This window comes from Bos mutus, chromosome 2, assembly GCF_027580195.1.
Source record: "Bos mutus isolate GX-2022 chromosome 2, NWIPB_WYAK_1.1, whole genome shotgun sequence".
NCBI classification, from domain to species: domain Eukaryota; kingdom Metazoa; phylum Chordata; class Mammalia; order Artiodactyla; family Bovidae; genus Bos; species Bos mutus.
This window is the reverse complement of record NC_091618.1, coordinates 4,393,918-4,414,083: the sequence shown is the minus strand read 5'-3', so window position 1 is coordinate 4,414,083 and position 20,166 is coordinate 4,393,918. Positions and strand designations below refer to the sequence as shown.

The following is a 20,166-nucleotide window of genomic DNA, read 5'->3' as shown; positions in this document are numbered from 1 at the left end:
TCACAATGACAGACTGTTGACTTGATTTTAGTAGTACTGTACAGGTTAAAAAAAAGTTCTTTAAAATTGAGCCCACAAATACATGTTTAAACTTAGAGCCCCTTGAAAATACGTGAACTTTGAATAAGCCTCAAACCTGAGACTTTGTGTGATGATGTGTTTTACTTGGACATGATGATACTGTCTGGCTGACTTTTATCTTCCATCATCTAGCAAAGTAAAATGTGTAACCACCTAGGTATAGGAATTGTGAGATTATATTGATGATTGCTAATGGAACCTTTTACCATGCTCTGTTACTTCCCCAGGGATATTCCAAATCTGGAGTGACTGAATAGGGCTTTATACTCAGTCTTGTCCCTGGATATGAATGTGGAGCAAGCAACATTTGCACATTTAAATTGATCTGCTTTATGTGTTCTGTTAGGAGCATCGTATCGAAAAAATTTAGGATTCATTCTAGGGGCAATTCAGTTTTGGTCTGTATTTTCCAACCTTAATTAAAATGTTGTTGTTGTCAAACTATTTAGTGTAAATTCTCAACTAGAGCATGTATTTCTACATTTTAATTCCCTGTGAGGTTGGTTGGTTTTTCTTTAGTCTTGTGGAGCTTGATCCTGCCCTCTGCTGGTTCTCTCTCTGACCTTAGTCACGGGCATCCTTTTGCTCGTCATCGTTCTCCAGGGATCCCAGGCCTGAATATAAATGTATGTGTGTGGATAATCATAGAGCCCACTGAATGTACACTTTTAGTTGATAAAGATCATCAGTCAGTTATTCTAATGTTCGTAGTTCTTTCTGAGGTGTAATATCATCATGAAGCATTACTTTATTAGTGTGCATTTAAATGCACGTCAACATGAATCAATGATAGGTACGCATATGTCCCTTCCCTCTTGAATCTACCTCCCACCCCATCCCACCCCTCTAGGCTGTCACAGAGTCCCGGTGTGAGTCCCCTGGCTCATACAGCTAATTCCCCCTGGCTTTCTCTTCCACATATGGTGGTGTGTGTTTCCACGCTACTCTCTCCATCCATCCTGCCCTCCCCTTTGCCCCATGTGTCCACAAGTCTGTTCTGTCTGTCTGCGTTACTAGCATTGCAATTACTGTTATTTCAGGAGGCACAGAGGATGACTGGAGGTGTCTTGAAGGCTTCACAGCAGAAATGCCACTTGGTCTGAGTTCCCAGATTGGTATTCACAAATGGAAAGAGAGAGAAGGGTATATTAGCAGAGTGGCTCTATATACAAAAAGGCACATGATGATGGGAAATTGAGTGAAGGGAGACTATTAACACTTCCGTTAATAAATTAGAAAGTCAGAGAAATATTCTGCAACTGGTTACTAAGAAAGTAAGGATTATAAAAATGGTGACTGTATAAATTATCATCTAAATTTGGGCAGTTTTTTAGAAATGAATGGGGATGCTGTGAATCATTTTGCTGGGACACCAGGCAGAAACCAGTACGGTCCAGGTAAACACATTGCATGGTTCCCCTGGGCGTTAGAAAGAGGGAAGAATCAGGGGTGATTCTTGAAGCTTAGATTCTGGGATTTATAGTAAAATATGACATGAAATAGACATGGGTTTTGAATAGGGGGATAATGAGTTTGATTTTGGCAAACAGGCAAGCTAAGAGGAGTTAATTGAGAGAAACTGTGTTGGAGAAGGAGAGTGGAAAGGAGAAACAGGTTTTAGTTGCTTCTGTTTTTGTCTTGAAGAGTAGATTGAATTTAAATATTCCTGCTTCCTAAATTTTAAAATGATCTGTGGAATAACTCCTTCAGATTTGATGTCTCAGATGTATTAAAAGTGTGTACAGGTTTGTATCCATGTGCCCATTCAGACGATCGTAGTGCACAGACAGGTACCTAGATGGACGTCACAGAGTAATAGAGTACCTGATGCTGGTCTCCACTCTGTCATCGAGATTTATGACCTTGGGTCAGAATATTAAGTCCTTTAACCGCCTCTTTTTTTATCTGTAAGATGAGGGGAGTGTACTGAGTAATCAGTCATTCAGAGCCTCCCAGCTGTATCCCTTGTTGGTAGCAGTGAGGCACAAGGAACATTTTCGCATTAAGCAATGTGCTGCTTCCTGAAAGTTGCTTTGGACCCTGGAGGGTAGAAATAAATTCATAGTGTTGCACAGTCAGCCCTCCCTATCCACAGGTTCTTCACCTGCAGATTCAAATAACCAGGGATCAAAAATATTCAGAAAAAAATTGCAGAAAGTTCCAAAAAGCAGAAGGTGAAATTGGCATGCACTGTTAAGTATTTACATAGTATTTACATTGTATTAGGTGTTATAAGTAATACAGAGATGATTTAAAGTATTGAGTTGGCCAAAAAAATTGTTTTGAGTTTTTCCAAGCAGAAAAATCCAAACAAACTTTTTGGCCAACCCAATATATGGGAGGTTAAATGCAAATACTACACACTTTGATGTAAGGGACTTGGGCGTCTGAGGATTTTGTTATCACAGGCTGTCCGAGAACCAGTCTCCCATGGATACTGAGGGCTGATTGAATAGGCAAGTGTTCCAGAATTGTCTCCTTCCAAAGGGGTGGTGGATTAAAATCTCTTAAAATTTTAAAATGAACTATATACTTTGTTTCCTCTCCCTACTCCCTTTTGTTCTTTTCTTTTTTTGTTGTTTTATTAATAAGAAGTACTCTTAAAATGAAGCACAGATATTACTTGGGGGAGAGTCCTGTGTCATAGAGTGTAGGGGTTGATGAAAGATTATTTATTGCTGGCACATATTAGCCTCTCCTGTCTTTTGGGAAAATTACCAAAGTCAGCAGGTTATTCAGTCTTTTGAAGAGCTTCTTATAAATTTGATACCTGGAAATCATCTGGCCATTTGTTAATTAGTTCATTTTTATAGTCTTAGCAATAACAGTTAACCAAAGTTAGTTTCTAATGTTTAGATAATATTCATTTTGTAAGTACACTAATTAGTTAAGTTCTTGCATAAAGAATTTGAAAATACCTATATAATGTAAACAGATCCACTCTTAAGTTTTAAAATGTCGTTTTGTCATCTCAGGTATGGTATGGTATGGTATGGTATGGTATGGTATGGTGTGGTATGGTGCAGTGCGGTAAAGGTGCTCAGTTGTGTCTGACTCTCTGCAGCCCATTTGGACTTGAGCCCGCCAAACTCCTCTGTCCATAGGATTTTTCAGGCAAGAATACTTTACTGATGAGTGCAGTAAAGATCCTGGTTATTGAATTAAATCACATCCTTCTTCATCTTTAATAATTTCTCATTAGTACCCTCCTTTGGCTTAAAAATAGTATTTTTCAATTATATGAAAACTGTGTGCTTAGTTCCTCAGTCATGTACACCTCTTTGCGACTCCATGGACTGCAGCCCACCAGGCTCCTCTGTCCATGAAATCCTCCTGACAAGTATACTGTAGTGGGTTGCCATTTGCTTTCCAGGGAATCTTAGCAACTGAGAGACCAAACCCCAGCCTACTGCCTTGCAGGCAGATTCTTTATTATCTGAGCCACCAGTGAGGCCCAAATTTTATTTTACATGATTCTTTAGTTTTTCATGAACTGTGTTTCTTCATAGGGCTTCACCAAATTTTGTGAAAGCCTTTGTTATTAAGAGTGGTATGACTTTACACCAGATATACTAAATCTGAATCTTGGTTATAAAGAAAGTGTACCTTGAATTTTTATATGTATAGGAAAATTCCTGTGTTTTCCACTTATTACCAGATATTGAACAGTTGCATTGCATCTCATAGTCATGCAGTAACCATGATGTTTAGTAGGGGATCACAAGAAGTATTGTAAGAGATCTCAAAAAACGATCAAGTTTAATCTTTTGTCTACTACTAATAATGTATTTTCAAAATTACAGTGATCTCGTTTTGTATGTATAAAAATTAAAAATCTTCTTTGGAAAGGAGTAGTAAAGGAAGACATTGTGACCATTAATTTTATTACCAGAGAGTTAACTGTTAACTTTTGTTGAATATCCTTTCAGACATCTTTCAGTGTGAGAGAGTGTGTGTGTGTGTGTGTGTGTATCTCTACCTTCCCACGTATAGTTGAATATATTTGGGTTTATTCATGACTTTTTTTTTCTGACTGGTCAGATACTTGGCTTGTGGGATATTAGTTACCTGGCCAGGGGTCAGACCCAAGCTCATGGCAGTGAAAGTGTCCCATCTTAAACACTGGCTGCCAGGGAGGTCCCTGTGACATTGTATAAGTACTGTGTTTTCAGCGATCATGCAGAATATTCTTGTTTGATTATAGGTACTGTAATTCTTAATGGCTACGTGGTATTTCCTTGTTGGGATGTGCCCTAGTTTATTTAATTGATATGTATTCTTATTCTTTCCTTGTTTATGACTAATAATAATTATGCTATGATGAACAACTTTACATTGGGATTATAGCCTCCAGAAATGTACCAGGTAATCTCCTAATAGCAATGTAAGAGAATACCCATTTCCTTACATTGTTGCCTTATTGATAGATTTCAAAATAATACCTCATTTAATTTTTATTGATTGATTTGTGGAGTTAAAATTTTTGATGTTCATTGGTTATTTGTGTGTGTATGAATTTTATGTTCATGTCTTTTGTACACATTTCTTTTGGAGTGATGATTTTCTCATATATAAGCATTCTTTAAATGTTAAAGAAATCCCTTTGCCATATGTAATTTTTTTTCTAGTTTGATGATTGTATTTTAACTTTAATGATGCCTTCTGTTATATAGAAGTTAAAAATCTTTTTTCCTCTCTTCGTAAGTTTTTAATTTGTTTTTTAATTGGAGGAAAGTTGCTTTACAGTGTTCTGTTGCTTTTTTCTGAACAACAGTGCAAATCAGCCATAATCACAAATGTATCTCCTCCCTCTTGAGCCTTCCTTCCCTCCCCCATCTGTTCACAGGTTTCTGATTTTTATTAAGTAACTGATGATTTGAGGCCCAAACTTTGAAAGATTTTGCCATCAAAGATAATAAAATGAGCAGTATTTAAGTTTGGTTATTTGACCTTTATCTTTGATTGACGTGGAATTTATTTTGATGCATACAATGAGATTTGGGGCCTACTTTTTTCTTCTTCTCCTCATTCTCCTTTTTTTTTTTTCTCATTCTCCTTTTTTTAATCAAGCAGTTTGTCTCTTTGTTTCTTTATTTATTGAATAGGTCTTCACTGACCCTTTGTTTTTAGATGTTTTAATTGTTTACTGAATTATCAAATATTCCTGGGTCTTCTTCAGCCCTTTCTGTTCCTCTGATCTGTTCTTGTTTTTGGCTGTGACCTTGACTTGGGGGATCATAGTTCTCCAATGGAAGGACTGAACCTGCCCTGGGCGTTGCTGCTGTTGCATCCTCCTCTGGACTGCCAGAAGAATTCCTTCCATTGAGCTGCTTAATACAATTACTGTACTATCTTACATACTGTAGCTGTTAATATATTTTACTATTTTACAGTGAATTTTATCCACATTATTCTTGGTTTTTAAAGTTTTTGTTGTTGTCATTTAGCCCCCTTAACTCTCTTGTTAGGGCTTCCTAGGTGGGCTAATGGTAAAGAACCCGCCTGCCAATGCAGGAGACATAAGGCATGCAGGTTCGGTCCCTAGGTTGGGAACATCCCCTGGGTGCGGGGGGCGGGGCATGGCAAACCACTGTAGTATTCCTACCTGGAGAGTCTCATGAACAGAGGAGCCTGGTGGGCCACAGTCTATAGGGTCGCAAAGAGTAGGACACGACTGAAGTGACTTAGCATGCATGCCCTCTTGTTAAGCCTGACAGCTTTTACGTTGAGTGTCTGAGTTTCCTTCAGCATTCCTGACACCTTTAAGGAAGCGATTCTCTGTATTGCAGATGTGTGGTGTTTTTCAGGTTAGTGTTTAAAAAAGGTTTTCATCAGTCTGAATGCCTTTAATCTAGACATACATTCTTTAGTTTGTTTCATTGTTCTGTTTTATTTTATACTCTTGAGTCACATATTTAGGTCACCTATTTGTTTACAAAAGCATTTGAGTTTGTGAGTCCTGTGTTACTCTTTCCTGAGGTGTTTGGTGTGCTCCCTTGGATTTTTTTGTATATAAATTATACTAGAGTCTGTGCCAGTTGCTCAGACAGTGAGCCTAGGAGTCATCTTTCAATTTTGGTTTCATATTCCACAACCATTTTATCAGCAAGCCCTATCTGGCTCATTTTCACCATCTCCACTGCTACTGTTATTCTCTAAACCACTTCAATTTCTATAAAGAACAGTAACTTTTTTACTCATTTCCTTGCCTCATCTTGTCTACTTGTTCATTTTACTTTTTAATTGAGGTATAATTGGCACATCACATTACATTAGTTTTAGATATACAGTGTGATGATATTTGTATGTATTGTAAAATGATCACTATAAGTCTACTTAACACCTGTCACCACCACACATAGGTAACAGAACAGGTTTTATCCCTGAGACCTTGTAAGGTCTACTCACTTTGCAACTTTCAGATATGTAATACGGTACCATTACGTGTAGTTGCCACGCTGTTCATTACATTCCATGAATTATAAAACACGACTGGGAGTTTGTACATTTCCCCACCCTATCCCCCACCAATCTATTCTTTTTCTGTGACTTTTGTTTTATTATTTAATTTTGCATTCAAGGTAGATCGTACTGTGTTTTTTTCGCTGTCTTACTTATTTCACTTAGTATGGACCTTAAGGTCCATTCATGCTATTGCAAAGGGCAGATTTCTTTTTTATGGTTGAATATTATTTGTCTGTGTGTGTGTGTATGTGTGTGTGTGTACAGGTTTTATTCTTTAATGTACTTCCCTTGAAAGAATCATAAGCTGTAGAAGCTAAGGATTTTTCCGTTTTATTCTCCATGAGTTCTCAATGTTTTGTATGTGATAGATGCCAGGGGAAAAACTCAAACAACATGTTGAGTTCCCACACACAGATACACACAGCTTTCTAAGAGTGAATTCTTAGGAAGGGAATTCTTTGTTAGAGAATTCTCTCTCTCACTTAGAAAAGAAGCGTGTTTTGGTGCTTTTTTCCGGTGCCATTTATTTTTTTCCATTCTAATCTTCATAATGTTTCTCAGTTATGGGCAATAGTTGTTTATCCCCAGGATTTGTATATGTCTGTAACTCCTTAATACCTTTTTATTAGCTGTTCTAAAGAGAAAGTGTTAGTAGCTCAGTCGTGTCCGACACTTTTCGACCCCATAGCCCACCAGGCTCCTCTGTTCATGGAATTCTCCAGGCAAGATTACTGGAGTGGGTAGCCATTCCCGTCTCCAGGGGAATCTTCCCAACCCAGGGATGGAACCTGGTCTCCCACATTGGAGGCAGATATTTTACCATCTGAGCCACCAGGGAAGCCTTTGTATATGTTTAACACATTAGATATTTATTACAATGCTAACTTTAAAGTCATTGAATGGGACTTTGAAGAATCAGTTACACATAAATGATGAAATGTGAAGCATTCAAATAACCTCTTATGATAATAAATTACATCAGCATCTTGGTTATATTTCTATAACTATTTGGAGTCTCTTTCTCTCTGAATTACAATAGGAGTCAGCAACCTTTTTCTGTTAAGGGCCAGTTAGTACATATTTTTTGGTTTTGCAGCCGACTGTCTTTCAATTCAGTTCAGTTCAGTCGCTCAGTCGTGTCTGACTCTTTGCGACCCCATGAATCACAGCACGCCAGGCCCCCCTGTCCATCACCAACTCCTGGAGTTCACCCAGACTCACGTCCATCAAGTCAGTGATGCCATCCAGCCATCTCATCCTCTGTCGTCCCCTTCTCCTCTTGCCCCCAATCCCTCCCAGCATCAGAGTCTTTTCCAATGAGTCAACTCTTCGCATGAGGTGGCCAAAGGACTGGAGTTTCAGCTTTAGCACCAGTCCTTCCAATGAACATCCAGGACTGATCTCCTTCAGAATGGACTGGTTGGGTCTCCTTGCAGTCCAAGGGACTCTCAAGAGTCTTCTCCAACACCACAGTTCAAAAGCATCAATTCTTCGGCACTCAGCCTTCTTCACAGTCCAACTCTCACATCCATACATGACCACTGGAAAAACCATAGCCTTGACTAGACGAACCTTTGTTGGCAAAGTAATGTCTCTGCTTTTGAATATGCTATCTAGGTTGGTCATAACTTTCCTTCCAAGGACTAAGCATCTTTTAATTTCATGGCTACAGTCACCATCTGCAGTGATTTTGGAGCCCAGAAAAATAAAGTCTGACATGTTTCCACTGGTTCCCCATCTATTTCCCATGAAGTGATGGGACTGGATGCCATGATCTTCGTTTTCTGAATGTTGAGCTTTAAGCCAACTTTTTCACTCTCCACTTTCACTTTCATCAAGAGGCTTTTTAGTTCCTCTTCACTTTCTGCCATAAGGGTGGTGTCATCTGCATATCTGAGGTTATTGATATTTCTCCCGGCAATCTTGATTCCAGCTTGTGTTTCTTCCAGTCCAGAGTTTCTCATGATGTACTCTGCATATAAGTAAATAAACAGGGTGACAATATACAGCCTTGACATACTCCTTTTCCTATTTGGAACCAGTCTGTTGTTCCATGTCCAGTTCTAACTGTTGCTTCCTGACCTGCATACAGATTTCTCAAGAGGCAGGTCAGATGGTCTGATATTCCCATCTCTTTCAGAATTTTCCACAGTTTATTGTGATCCACACAGTCAAAGGCTTTGGCATAGTCAATAAAGCAAAAATAGATGTTTTTCTGGAACTCTCTTGTTTTTTCCATGATCCAGCGGATGTTGGCAATTTGATCTCTGGTTCCTCTGCCTTTTCTAAAACCAGCTTGAACATCAGGAAGTTCATGGTTCACATATTGCTGAAGCCTGGCTTGGAGAATTTTGAGCCGTTGTAGCATGAAAGCAACCGTAGAGAATATGTAAATGAATGGCTGTTCCAATAAAATTTTGTAAGTTTCCTATAATTTTCATGTGTTATGAAATATTGTTCTTTTAAAATTTCCCTGTTTAAAATGTAAAAAGTTCTTATCTCATCAGAAATATGAAAATAAGCATGTGAACCCTGGGCCATAGCTGCTGGTCTCCTGTCTCCAATTCCTTCTGTACTTAAGCATCTTGTCATATATAAGTTTAAAATAGATAGCAAATAAAGGTGACATCTTTTGTGGTAGAAACCATGTAGGTTATGTTAAGACAAAGGAATTTAATTTATTTTTTAAATCTGTCAAATCTGATCTTAAAATTTCTATGAAACTCATAAAGGCTACTTTTCCATTTACAGTTATTATAAAACCTTCACTGCTTTCCTGTGTTGTACAACGCACCCTTGAGGCCCAGTAATCTGTGCCTCCCACTTCTCCACCCCTATATTGCCCCCCCCACAACTGATAACCATTAGTTTGCTCTTTATATCTGTGAGTCTGCTTCTTTTTTGTTATACTCACTAGTTTGTTGTGGTTTTCAGATCCCACCAGTAAGTGGTATCACACAGTATTTGTCTTTCGGTGTCTGACTTCTCTCCCTTAGCAAAAGGCTCTCCACGTCCATCCGTGTTGCTGCAGATGGCAGATTTTTTTTTTTTTAATGACTCAGTAATATACCATTGTGTATGTATTCCACCTCTTATTTTTATTCACTGGTCTGTTGATGGACACTTAGGTTGCTTCCATATATTGGCAATTATAAATAATGCTGCTGTGAACATCAGGGACCCATGTAGCTTCTCAAATTAATGTTTTGGGTCTTTTTTTTTTTTTTTTTTAAACATATACCCAGAAATGGAATTACTAGGTCTTATAGTAGTTCTATTTTTAGTCTTTGAGAAACCGCCATCCTGTTTTCCACAAGAGCTGCACCAGTTTACATTCCCACTAACAGTGTATGTTCAGTTCAGTTCAGTCGCTCAGCTGTGTCTGACTCTTTGCAGCCCATGGACTGCAGCACACCAGGCCTCCCTGTCGGTCACCAACTCCCGGAGTTTACTCAAACTCATGTCCATTGAGTTGGTGATGCCATCCAACCATCTCATCCTCTCTTATCCCCTTCTCCTGCCATCAGTCTTTCCCAGCATCAGCGTCGTTTCTAATGAGTCAGCTCTTCGCATCAGGTGGCCAAAGTATTGGACTTTCAGCTTCAACATCAGACCTTCCAATGAATATTCAGGACTGATCTCCTTTAGGATGGACTGGTTGGATCTCCTTGCAGTTCAAGGGACTCTCAAGAGTTTTCCCAACACCACAGTTCAAAAGCATCACTTCTTCGGTGCTCAGCTTTCTTTATAGTCCAACTCTCACATCCATACATGACTACTGGAAAAACCATAACCTTGATTAGATGGACTCTTGTTGGCAAAGTAATCTCTCTGATTTTTAGTATACTGTCTAGGTTGGTCATAACTTTTCTTCCAAGGAGCAAGAGTCTTTTAATTTCACGGCTGCAGTCACCATCTGCAATGATTTTGGAGCCCCCAAAAATAGTCAGCCACTGTTTCCACTGTTTCCCCATCTATTTGCTATGAAGTGATGGGACCGGATACCATGATCTTAGTTTTCTGAATGTTGGGCTTTAGGCCAACTGTTTCATTCTCCTGTTTGACTTTCATCAAGAGGCTCTTTAGTTCTTCTTTGCTTTCTGTGATAAGGGTGGTGTCATCTGCATATCTGAGGTTATTGATATTTCTCCCAGGAGTCTTGATTCCAGCTTGTGCTTCTTCCAGCCCAGCGTTTCTCATGATGTACTCTGCATATAAGTTAAATAAGCAGGGTGACAATATACAGCCTTGACGTACTTCTTTCTCTATTTGAAAAACAGTTCGTTGTCTAACTGTTGCTTCCTGACCGGCATACAGGTTTCTCAAGAGGCAGGTCAGGTGGTCTGGTATTCCATCTCTTTCAGCATTTTCCAGTTTGTGGTGATCCACGTAGTCAAAGGCTTTGGCATGTTGCCTTTACCGGTGTGTTTTTTCATTTTACATTTTTATTGTTTCTAGTTTTTTGTGTAGAGAAGTTCCTGTAATATTTGTTGTAAAGCTTGTTTGGTGGTGCTGAACTCTTGTAGCTTTCAGTTGTCTCTAAAGCTTTTGATTTATCCATCAAATCTAATCAAGGACTTTGCTGGATAGAGTCTTTCATTTTCTCCGGACCTTTCTCTCTCTCTTCTCCTTCTTGGACCCCTATAATGTGAATATTTAGTGTGCTTGATGTTGTCCCAGAGGTCTCTTAAACAGCCCTATTTTCTTTTTTCTGTTCAGTGGCAGTGAATCCCATGATTCTGTCTTCCAGCTTACTGATCCATGCCTCTGTGTCTGTCTACTACTGATTCCCTCTAGTGTATTTTTCATTTCACGTGTTGTATTCTTCATCTCTGGTTGGTTGGTTCTTCATATTTGTCTAACTCTTTGTTAAAAGCTTCTAAGTTCTCATTCTGTATCCATTTTTCTCCTGACTTCTTTATCATTTTTGTGATCATGACTCTGAAGTCTTTTTTTGGTAGATTGCCTGTCTCCACTTCACTTAGTTTTTCCCTGCCCTTTTGTCTTGTTCCTTCACCTGGAATATGTTCCTCTGCCCCCTCATTTTGACTGAGTTGCTTTTTTCTGTTTTTATATATGAGGTAGGTCGGTCACATTTCTCAGCCTTGGGAACGTGTTCTTCTGTAGGAGACCCCCTGTTTACCCCAGAGGTGCAGTTCCCTCTTGTCACTCAAGCTGCATGCCATTAGGGGTTCCTGCTCAGAGGGCTAAGCTGGTCCTTCTTGTGTAACAGGCTGACTGCGTGGCTCATCTGGTAGGCTCTTCTGGCCCTTAGTGTATCTGACTGCCAGGCCCTGCCTTGTGTGGATGCTGCTCGGTGCTCTTTAGTGGGCCTGATCAGGAGATAGCTTGTGGTAGATTCCTCGGGGGCCTTTGGCCTAGTGCTGACTCATTGGTGGGTGGAGTCACAGTCCCAAAGACTCTGAGGCTGTTTTGCTGCCCAGTGGCAGGTTACACCAGGTCCTGGGGTTAGTAATGTCATGCAGAACTAGTTCCTGAAGTCTGGCTGCAGGCCTCAGGGATCGTAGAACTTGTTTCAGATTGTTGGTGGGGGAGCCAGGTCCTTAACACAGTTCGGTGTCACATCCAGGGCATCCTGAAACTTATGTCGGCCGGCTAGTGAACTGAACCTCGGCCCAGCTGATCCCAGGGTAAGGTCTGGACTGGTGTGAGTGGGCTGGGTCTGCAGGCTGAAGGATCGTGGTTTTCTTGCATCTGATGCCTGCCCCATGTTGCATGAGGCTGGTCTAGTGTCTCAAGCAGGCTTCCTTGAGGGAAGGGACAGTGGTTGTCTGTTGATGGTCGGAAGGGAGCTCGTGGCCCTCAAGTGGGAAGGGACATGTCTTCAGGCATGTCTGGAGATGACTGTGGGCTCAGGAAGTCTTTTGGCAATTTGTTTATGGGTAGGGCTCTGTTCCTCCCCAGTTGGTTGACCTGAGGCATCCCTGCGCTCATGCCTAAAGCTGTTGTGTGGGATTAGGATTAGAACTTGGAGCTAGTGAGCCAAGAGCAGTGTTGACGCAGTAGAATGTCCCCAGTTATGGCTGCTACTGTTATTATCTGTGTCCTCAGGGTGAGCCACAGTCACCACCCATCCTCCCCACCTCTCCAGAAGACTGCCCAAGACCAGCAAGTAGGCCCAGGCTCCTGCCATAGTACTGCTTTTGACTTGAGTCCCAGTGCATATAAGATTTTGTGTACACCCTTTAAGAGTGGCGTTTCTATTGCCCCCCAGTCCTATGGGACTTCCAAAATTAAGCCAGAATGGCCTTCAAAGCTGCATGCTCTGGGGTCTCACCTTGGTGCAGGACCCCTGGACTGGGGAGTCTCACTCGTACTCCTGTTGGAAATCCTCTGCAATATAACACTCTCATTTGTGCGTTGCCCACCCAAGGGTATGGGATTTGGTTATATCATGAGTCTGCCCCACTACCCATCTTGTAGTTCCTTCTTTACGTCTTTAATTGTAGAAGATCTTTTCTGGTTCCAGTCTTTTTCATCAGTGGTTTTTTTATAGACAGTTGAGATTTTGATGTGCTTGTAAGAGGAGATAAGCTCACTCTTTTTTGCCCTACCATCTTATCTGCTCTTAAGAAATGAATTTTAAACTGTACAAAGAAGTATTAAGACAGTCCCAGATACTGTTACCTCTTTTATGTGTTGTACTCTATTTTTTGTTTTTTTTTAAATGAGTTCTTCCAGTGAGCCCGCATCTACTATTCTCCCTTCAGGCTAGTACTTCAACTTTAATGTATATATTTTTAACAAAATAGATTCTCAAGTAATCTTTATAAAGGGAATTCACTTTTTGGATACTATCAAGTATGTGATATCTTGCCATACTTACTTTAAATAAGCTTCCTTACCACTCTGTTTGAAAAATGAGATTTTTTTTTTCTTCTGCTTGAACTTTGATTTTGAAAAATTTGGTGTGGGGAGGGAATTCAGCTATGAAATAAATCATGAACTATTGCAGCAATGTGATGTTGCCAATAAACCCTAATCTTTTAGCTCTGATCATCTTTATTGAGTTATTTTACATTTTGACACCAATTGATCTTCCAGATTAAAGTATTGATGTATATTACCTTGTTATTTTCTTGGTCCTGTCAGAGGCTTTAGAGAATGCTGAAGTTGGATTGACACTGTAAGATCTTTGATTCCTTTTCATTTTACAACTGAGCATTTTTTTTTTTTTTTTTTGGCTGCAGTGAGCAGCAGGTGAGATCTTAGTTCCTTGACCAGGAATCTAACCTGTGCCCCTGCACTGAAAGCTTGAAGTTTTTACCAGGGAAGTTCGTAGCTATGAAAACTGAGTACTTTCCTAGCATTCTGAGTCTATGTATTAGATACCTGGATTTGGAACTATGAGTTAACCAGCCAACTATGAGTCACTCCTTTCTTAGAAATCTTTATACATAAAGTCTTCCTAGCGCTTAGTTGATGGAAAAATGTCTGTGCAGTTGTCTATTTAATATGATTGAAGATATTTTAATCTTAGATGAAAAAACTCTCTGATCTATACAGATTTATAGATACTTACAGATACCATCAGTCTTTTACTGTCTTAAGAATCTCACCTTCACCATGTGTATTATTGATTTTGGTGACCTTCTTTCAGCAGATACCCTGTTTTCAATCGGTTATTCATTTCCCAGACTATTGAAATAGTTAATATTTTATTTCTTTCTGGTAAATGTGACACAGTATACAGATCTTTCTTTCCCGAGTTATGTAGATGACTATTTAATAAATGTTAAATAACATAGACTCTTTCCGTTGTTCTAGAGCTGTTTTCAGCCATAGAATCCAACTGAGTCCTTGCAGTCGTCCCTCGGTATCCACAGGGGATTGACTCCAGAACCCCCGCAGATAGCAAAATCTGCAAATGTTTAAGTCTCTAAAAGTCTAGAAAGTAAAATGAGCAGTACAGTCAAGCCTGCATATATGTGGGCCACACTCTGTGGGTACGGAAGAGTGACCTTATTTTCCCTTACAGCTGTGATTCCTTCCTAACTTTTAATAATAAAAAATTTTTCCCACTGGAACTAAGAATTCCGAGTACAGTAATCACAGTATTACTATCCATTTGTCAGTGATTCAAAGTTGAAAATAGAAACTCTCTTCATTTTTTACATATGGAAATATAATTTTAGTGGTCTTCATTTAGAAGAAATTGTGGAATGTGAGTAGTTTCATGGTTTATAATGCATAGGTGAAATAATACTATTGTCTGTGTTTTTATATGTTATTTTTTACATCATATATAGTCTTACATAAATTATGCACGTTGTACATCATGAAAAGCAGTTAGTTAAATGACATTATAAATAATAGATGTTTGAACTCATATTTCATTTTATGTTCCTACTCTCTGTGAGACATACTGATTCAAATATATTTTTCATAAACTCCTACTTTTAAGTGGCCCTATCTACCCTGAATTTCCCCCTACCTTCCAAAAAAATAAAAGTCAGATTGTGCAGGGAGCTCTGCTCTATAGCACTGGTAGAATTTGATGTAGACGATTATAGCTATGAAAAATTGACCTTAGATCTCCTAGGAGAGACACTGTTTTCTTGCGTGGCTGTTGTGTAACCCTCAAGTCCAGAACAAATACCTAACTAGAATGTGATGTAGATTGAATGTTCTTGTTCTTTCTTGTGTAATTCTTGTTCCCTCTAAGTTGAAAAATGGCTGCAGTGTTTTTCAACCTACTCTGCTAGGATTTTGATGGACATTTATATTCCATATACTGGCTGAGTGCAAAGAAGAGTTTTCTCTTACCTGTGAAAAGCCAGATATTTTACTCAGCTTTCTGCCTCTGAGAATATATCATCCTTGACCCAGAATCTAAAGACATTTTAAGGTGAAAGTTCCTTTAAAGGCTTTCCAAGTTGCATTTCTCCTCTGTGATTATATGGACAAATGATCAGAATCACCATTCTGTATTGTTTTCTTGAATCAGTAACTGATTTTAAAACCCATCATGTCTTGTTTGTCCTGGTTTTGACTGGTGAACTATCATACTTTGCTAGGTAATTTATAAATGAAGTTGGCCAAGTCCCATTGGTCTTGACTGAGAAGATGCTGAATTCCTTCTCAGAAGTGACATCTGTTGTTAGGTTGAAAGTCTGTCCTTAGAAGGAACACTGGAGAGTGCATTGTACTAATAATTGTTGCGCGGTCTTCTCTTGCTGTGGTTAATATTAATCATCTCTTTCCCCCCCCTTTCTTGCTGCCTCTTTTCCTTTTCTTCCTTGTCTTCCCATATACTTTTTGAATTTATTAAACTGGCCTATATATTTTTTCCTTGCTTTGTTTGTTTGTTTGTTTGTTTAATTTTGTGACCTCCTGCCTTACTTTGTCTTCCCCACTTGCTTGGGTTCCATGTTGCTAGTTTTTATGTTCGCACGCTCATTATCACCCTTTTTTGTACTTCAAATCCCAGCAGCTGCCCAGCCAGGTCCCCGAGCACAGCCCTGTGGTCTATGGGACTGTGGAGAGCGCTCATCTTGCTGTCAGCACCCCTGTCACTGCAACGAGCGACCAGAAGCAAGGTTTGTGCATGACTCTTTTCCTCCTTCTTACCTTTAGTCTCTTTTTCTAAAAAACTTAATTATGTTGCCTGATCATTTAAGAGTAAGAATAAAACATGTGAGGATTATCTAGAATCCCCACTTTTATAACGAAGTTTTGAGATAGAAAATCAAAGTGTTCTACCTCTAAGAAATTAAAGTAGGTATGGTACGATGAGTAAAAGTTTTTCCTACATTTTGGTAAAGCCTCATTGTCAAATGTGTATTTATAGGTATAAGCTTAGCTGCCTTAAATGGTTTCTTTTGGAACAAGGTTGAGGAAGATAAATTGATGTGTATATTGCTTTATCAGAACAGCAGTTTCTGTTCGTAAGTTTAGCATGTTCATGCGTTTCTTACTATTTTCAAAAACATAAAATGTTCCTTCTTACAAGCTTAGCTTCTGTAGCCTCAGTTGAAGATAGTACTGAGTTCAGATCCTGACTGTATCCGGCAGTATTTGGTCTTGGTGAGTTATTATGCTGAATATCTTAATTTCTTCATTTACTAAATGGAATGAGGAATAGCTTCCTTATAGAGTTGTTATGGGGACATGCCAAGCATTGGAAAAACATTTAGTAAATTACAACCTAGTAAATTTTCAAACTGTGGTATTGGAGAAGACTCTTGAGAATCCCTTGGACTGCATGGAGATCAAACTAGTCAGTTCTCAAGGAAATCAACTCTGAATATTCATTGGAGGGACTGATGCTGAAGGTAAAGCTGCAATACTTTGGCCACCTGATGTGAAGAGCTGACTCGTTGGAAAAGACCCTGATTCTGGGAAGGATTGAAGGCAGGAAGAAAAGAGAACAACAGAGGATGAGATGGTTGGATGACATCACTGACTCAATGGATGAGTTTGAGCAAACTCTGGGAGATGGTAAAGGACAGAGAAGCCTGCTGTGCTGCAGTCCATGGGGTCGCAAAGAGTTGGACATGACTGAGTGACTGAACAACAACAACAAAATTACAGCTGTTATTATTATCCAGAATCACACTAGTCTCCCCTCTTAACCTTGGACATAAGGGATCAAATGTTTGGTGAAATAAGTACACATATTACCTCTTGGATTAAAAATAGGAAACTTGAAGGAAAATCTCATGCCAGAAGTGCGATATCATAGCCTCCCCTTCTTTCCTGCCTAGTTGGATTTAGGTTGACCTTTCAGCTAAAATTGGGAGAATTCATTAGGTACAAGGGGAAGCAGGTTACTATGTTCATGCTTTTATAATGTTTCTGACTTTATTCTAAGAATGATTAAAATCATATGTGTTTTCTATTTTCTTGAATGATTTATTCTTCCAAACACCTTATTATTCTGTAGCTGATGTGTAGTTTCTGTACTTTTATTCTTTAAAAAGCCTTGGGTTTGGCAAATAATGAAAATGGAGGTATTTAGTATTATTGTTTTTTCACTGGACTACAAGTTAATCACGCTCACACACTTGTAGTGCACGGTTTTGATGTTATTTCACAGTATGCAAAAGTAGTGTGGTGTTTTTTCCCTTTAGTATTCAGTAGCCTAGTATTCTTGAACAGAGACAAGCCTAAATTTTGTTTTATGAAATAGTTCTAAGCCACAACATAAGTAACGTATCCTAAACGTTTGGAATAATTCTACAAGTTGCACTGTCAAATACTCCTTTCAGCAGTGTTCAGAGTTGGAGACTCATAACATGTTTAAAGTTAAATTTTTTTGCATTAAAACCATTCACCTTGCAGGAGGGCAGTTCGTAGGTATTCTGGAAGGCTACTTCCTATTGATCAAGCAGTCTTGAGTCAGCATTCAGATTGCTTTCAGTCTGAGTTAAGAATTTCCAGGGTTCAAGATGTCATTTCTTTTGCGTGGTCATCGAAAAAGCAAGAGAGTTCCAGAAAAACATCTATTTCTGCTTTATTGACTATGCCAAAGCCTTTGACTGTGTGGATCACAATAAACCGTGGAAAATTCTGAAAGAGATGGGAATACCAGACCACCTGACCTGCCTCTTTAAGAAACCTATATGCAGGTCAGGAAGCAACAGTTAGAACTGGACATGGAACAACAGACTGGTTCCAAATAGGAAAAGGAGTACGTCAAGGCTGTATATTGTCACCCTGCTTATTTAACTTATATGCAGAGTACACCATGAGAAACTCTGGGCTGGAAGAAGCACAAGCTGGAATCAAGATTGCCGGGAGAAATATCAATAACCTCAGATACGCAGATGACACCACCCTTATGGCAGAAAGTGAAGAGGAACTCAAAAGCCTCTTGATGAAGGTGAAAGTGGAGAGTGAAAAGGTTGGCTTAAAGCTCAACATTCAGAAAATGAAGATCATGGCACCTGGTCCCATCACTTCTTGAGAAATAAATGGGGAACCAGTGGAAACAGTGTCAGACTTTATTTTTCTGGGCTCCAAAAATCACTGCAGATGGTGACTGCAGCCATGAAATTAAAAGACGCTTAGTCCTTGGAAGGAAAGTTATGACCAACCTAGATAGCATATTCAGAAGCAGAGACATTACTTTGCCAACAAAGGTCCGTCTAGTCAAGGCTATGGTTTTTCCAATGGTCATGTATGCATGTGAGAGTTGGACTGTGAAGAAAGCTGAGTGCCAAAGAATTGATGCTTTTGAACTGTGGTGTTGGAGAAGACTCTTGAGAGTCCCTTGGACTGCAAGGAGATCCAACCAGTCCATTCTGAAGGAGATCAGTCCTGGGTGTTCTTTGTAAGGACTGGTGCTAAAGCTGAAACTCCAGTCCTTTGGCCACCTCATGCGAAGAGTTGTCTCATTGGAAAAGACTCTGATGCTGGGAGGGATTGGGGGCAGGAGGAGAAGGGGATGACAGAGGATGAGATGGCTGGATGGCATCAGCGACTCCATGGACATGTGTTTGGGTAGACTCCGGGAATTGGTGATGGACAGGGAGGCCTGGCATGCTGTGATTCATGGGGTCGCAAAGAGTCGGACATGACTGAGCAACTGAACTGAACTGAACTGAATCTTTTTTGCTAGTTATAATTATGCTAAGCATACTTAAGAATTACCAAGCAGAGAGGCCTTAAAATACTTTCTTTATGCTGGCTTTCTCTGTAGATTGATGTATGGTACTAAGAATTCATAATATTTTGATGGTGGTAGCTCTGACCTAAGATTTTTGGATTAGGAGATACCTGTGTATCTTGTCACATTTAGGCATTGATTTATGGGAGGAGAAATGCAAAATTCTTTGTTTCCTCTCATTTTTTTCTTTGATGCCTAGTGGAAATTTGAATAATAAAATCAGCATTTCAAATTGATATTTGATGTGGACTTGGATGAATTAAAAAATGTTTGACATTACCTTGGACTTCCCTGGTGGCTCAGACGGTAAAGCGTCTGCCTACAGTGCGGGAGACCTGGGTTCAATCCTAGGGTGAGGAAGATCCTCTGGAGAAGGAAATGGCAACCCACTCCAGTACTCTTGCCTGGAAAATCGCATGGACAGAGGAGCCTAGTAGGCTACAGTCCATGGGGTTGCAAAGAGTTGGACGTGACCTAGCGACTTCACTTCACTTCACCTTGATGAAAGAGTAACTTCCATTTTAAATATATTTCATAGTGTTTACAGTAACTTTTTGGGACTACTGCTGTCTTCCTCTAGTACTAACTATTCTCCAGAAAACTCAGTAATACTGACTTTCTGTTTTTAATTCTGTCCATAACTTGTCAATATATATAATAGTTTTCAGAATAGTTTTCTTTTTTAAACTAAATATATATAATTCAAATAATATTAGAAAGGGTTCATCATTTTTCAAATAATTTTTTTACAGTTAAAGTTTTTAAAAAAGTTTCTTAACTGTAGATTCATTTTGAAATTAAAGTACGATACAAAACTGCACTGTTTCAAAAGTTGTTACATTATCCTCAGAAACAATAGATTCTGTATTCTACATTCAGATTGATTTTTCTCTCTTGATGGAAATATTACTGATGTTTTGTACTGGGATCCCATTTTATCCCCAAAGTCCCCCACTAGTTTGATTCACTTTAATACTTGTTTTTCCATA

General features: G+C 39.2%; 1 protein-coding gene across 14 annotated transcripts in view; it reads left to right on the top strand.

Moving 5' to 3' along the window:
- The window catches only part of EIF4G3 (eukaryotic translation initiation factor 4 gamma 3), a 353,762-nt gene that overhangs the window by 201,592 nt on the left and 132,004 nt on the right, over positions 1 to 20,166 (top strand). For 11 of the 14 annotated variants that reach the window (XM_070382560.1, XM_070382520.1, XM_070382529.1 and 8 more), the window contains one exon: positions 15,998 to 16,106. In XM_070382560.1, the coding sequence (XP_070238661.1) occupies positions 15,998 to 16,106 (109 nt within the window). The remainder of the gene's footprint in view (positions 1 to 15,997; positions 16,107 to 20,166) is intronic. The other 3 variants (XM_070382510.1, XM_070382577.1, XM_070382546.1) reach the window with 1 other exon arrangement.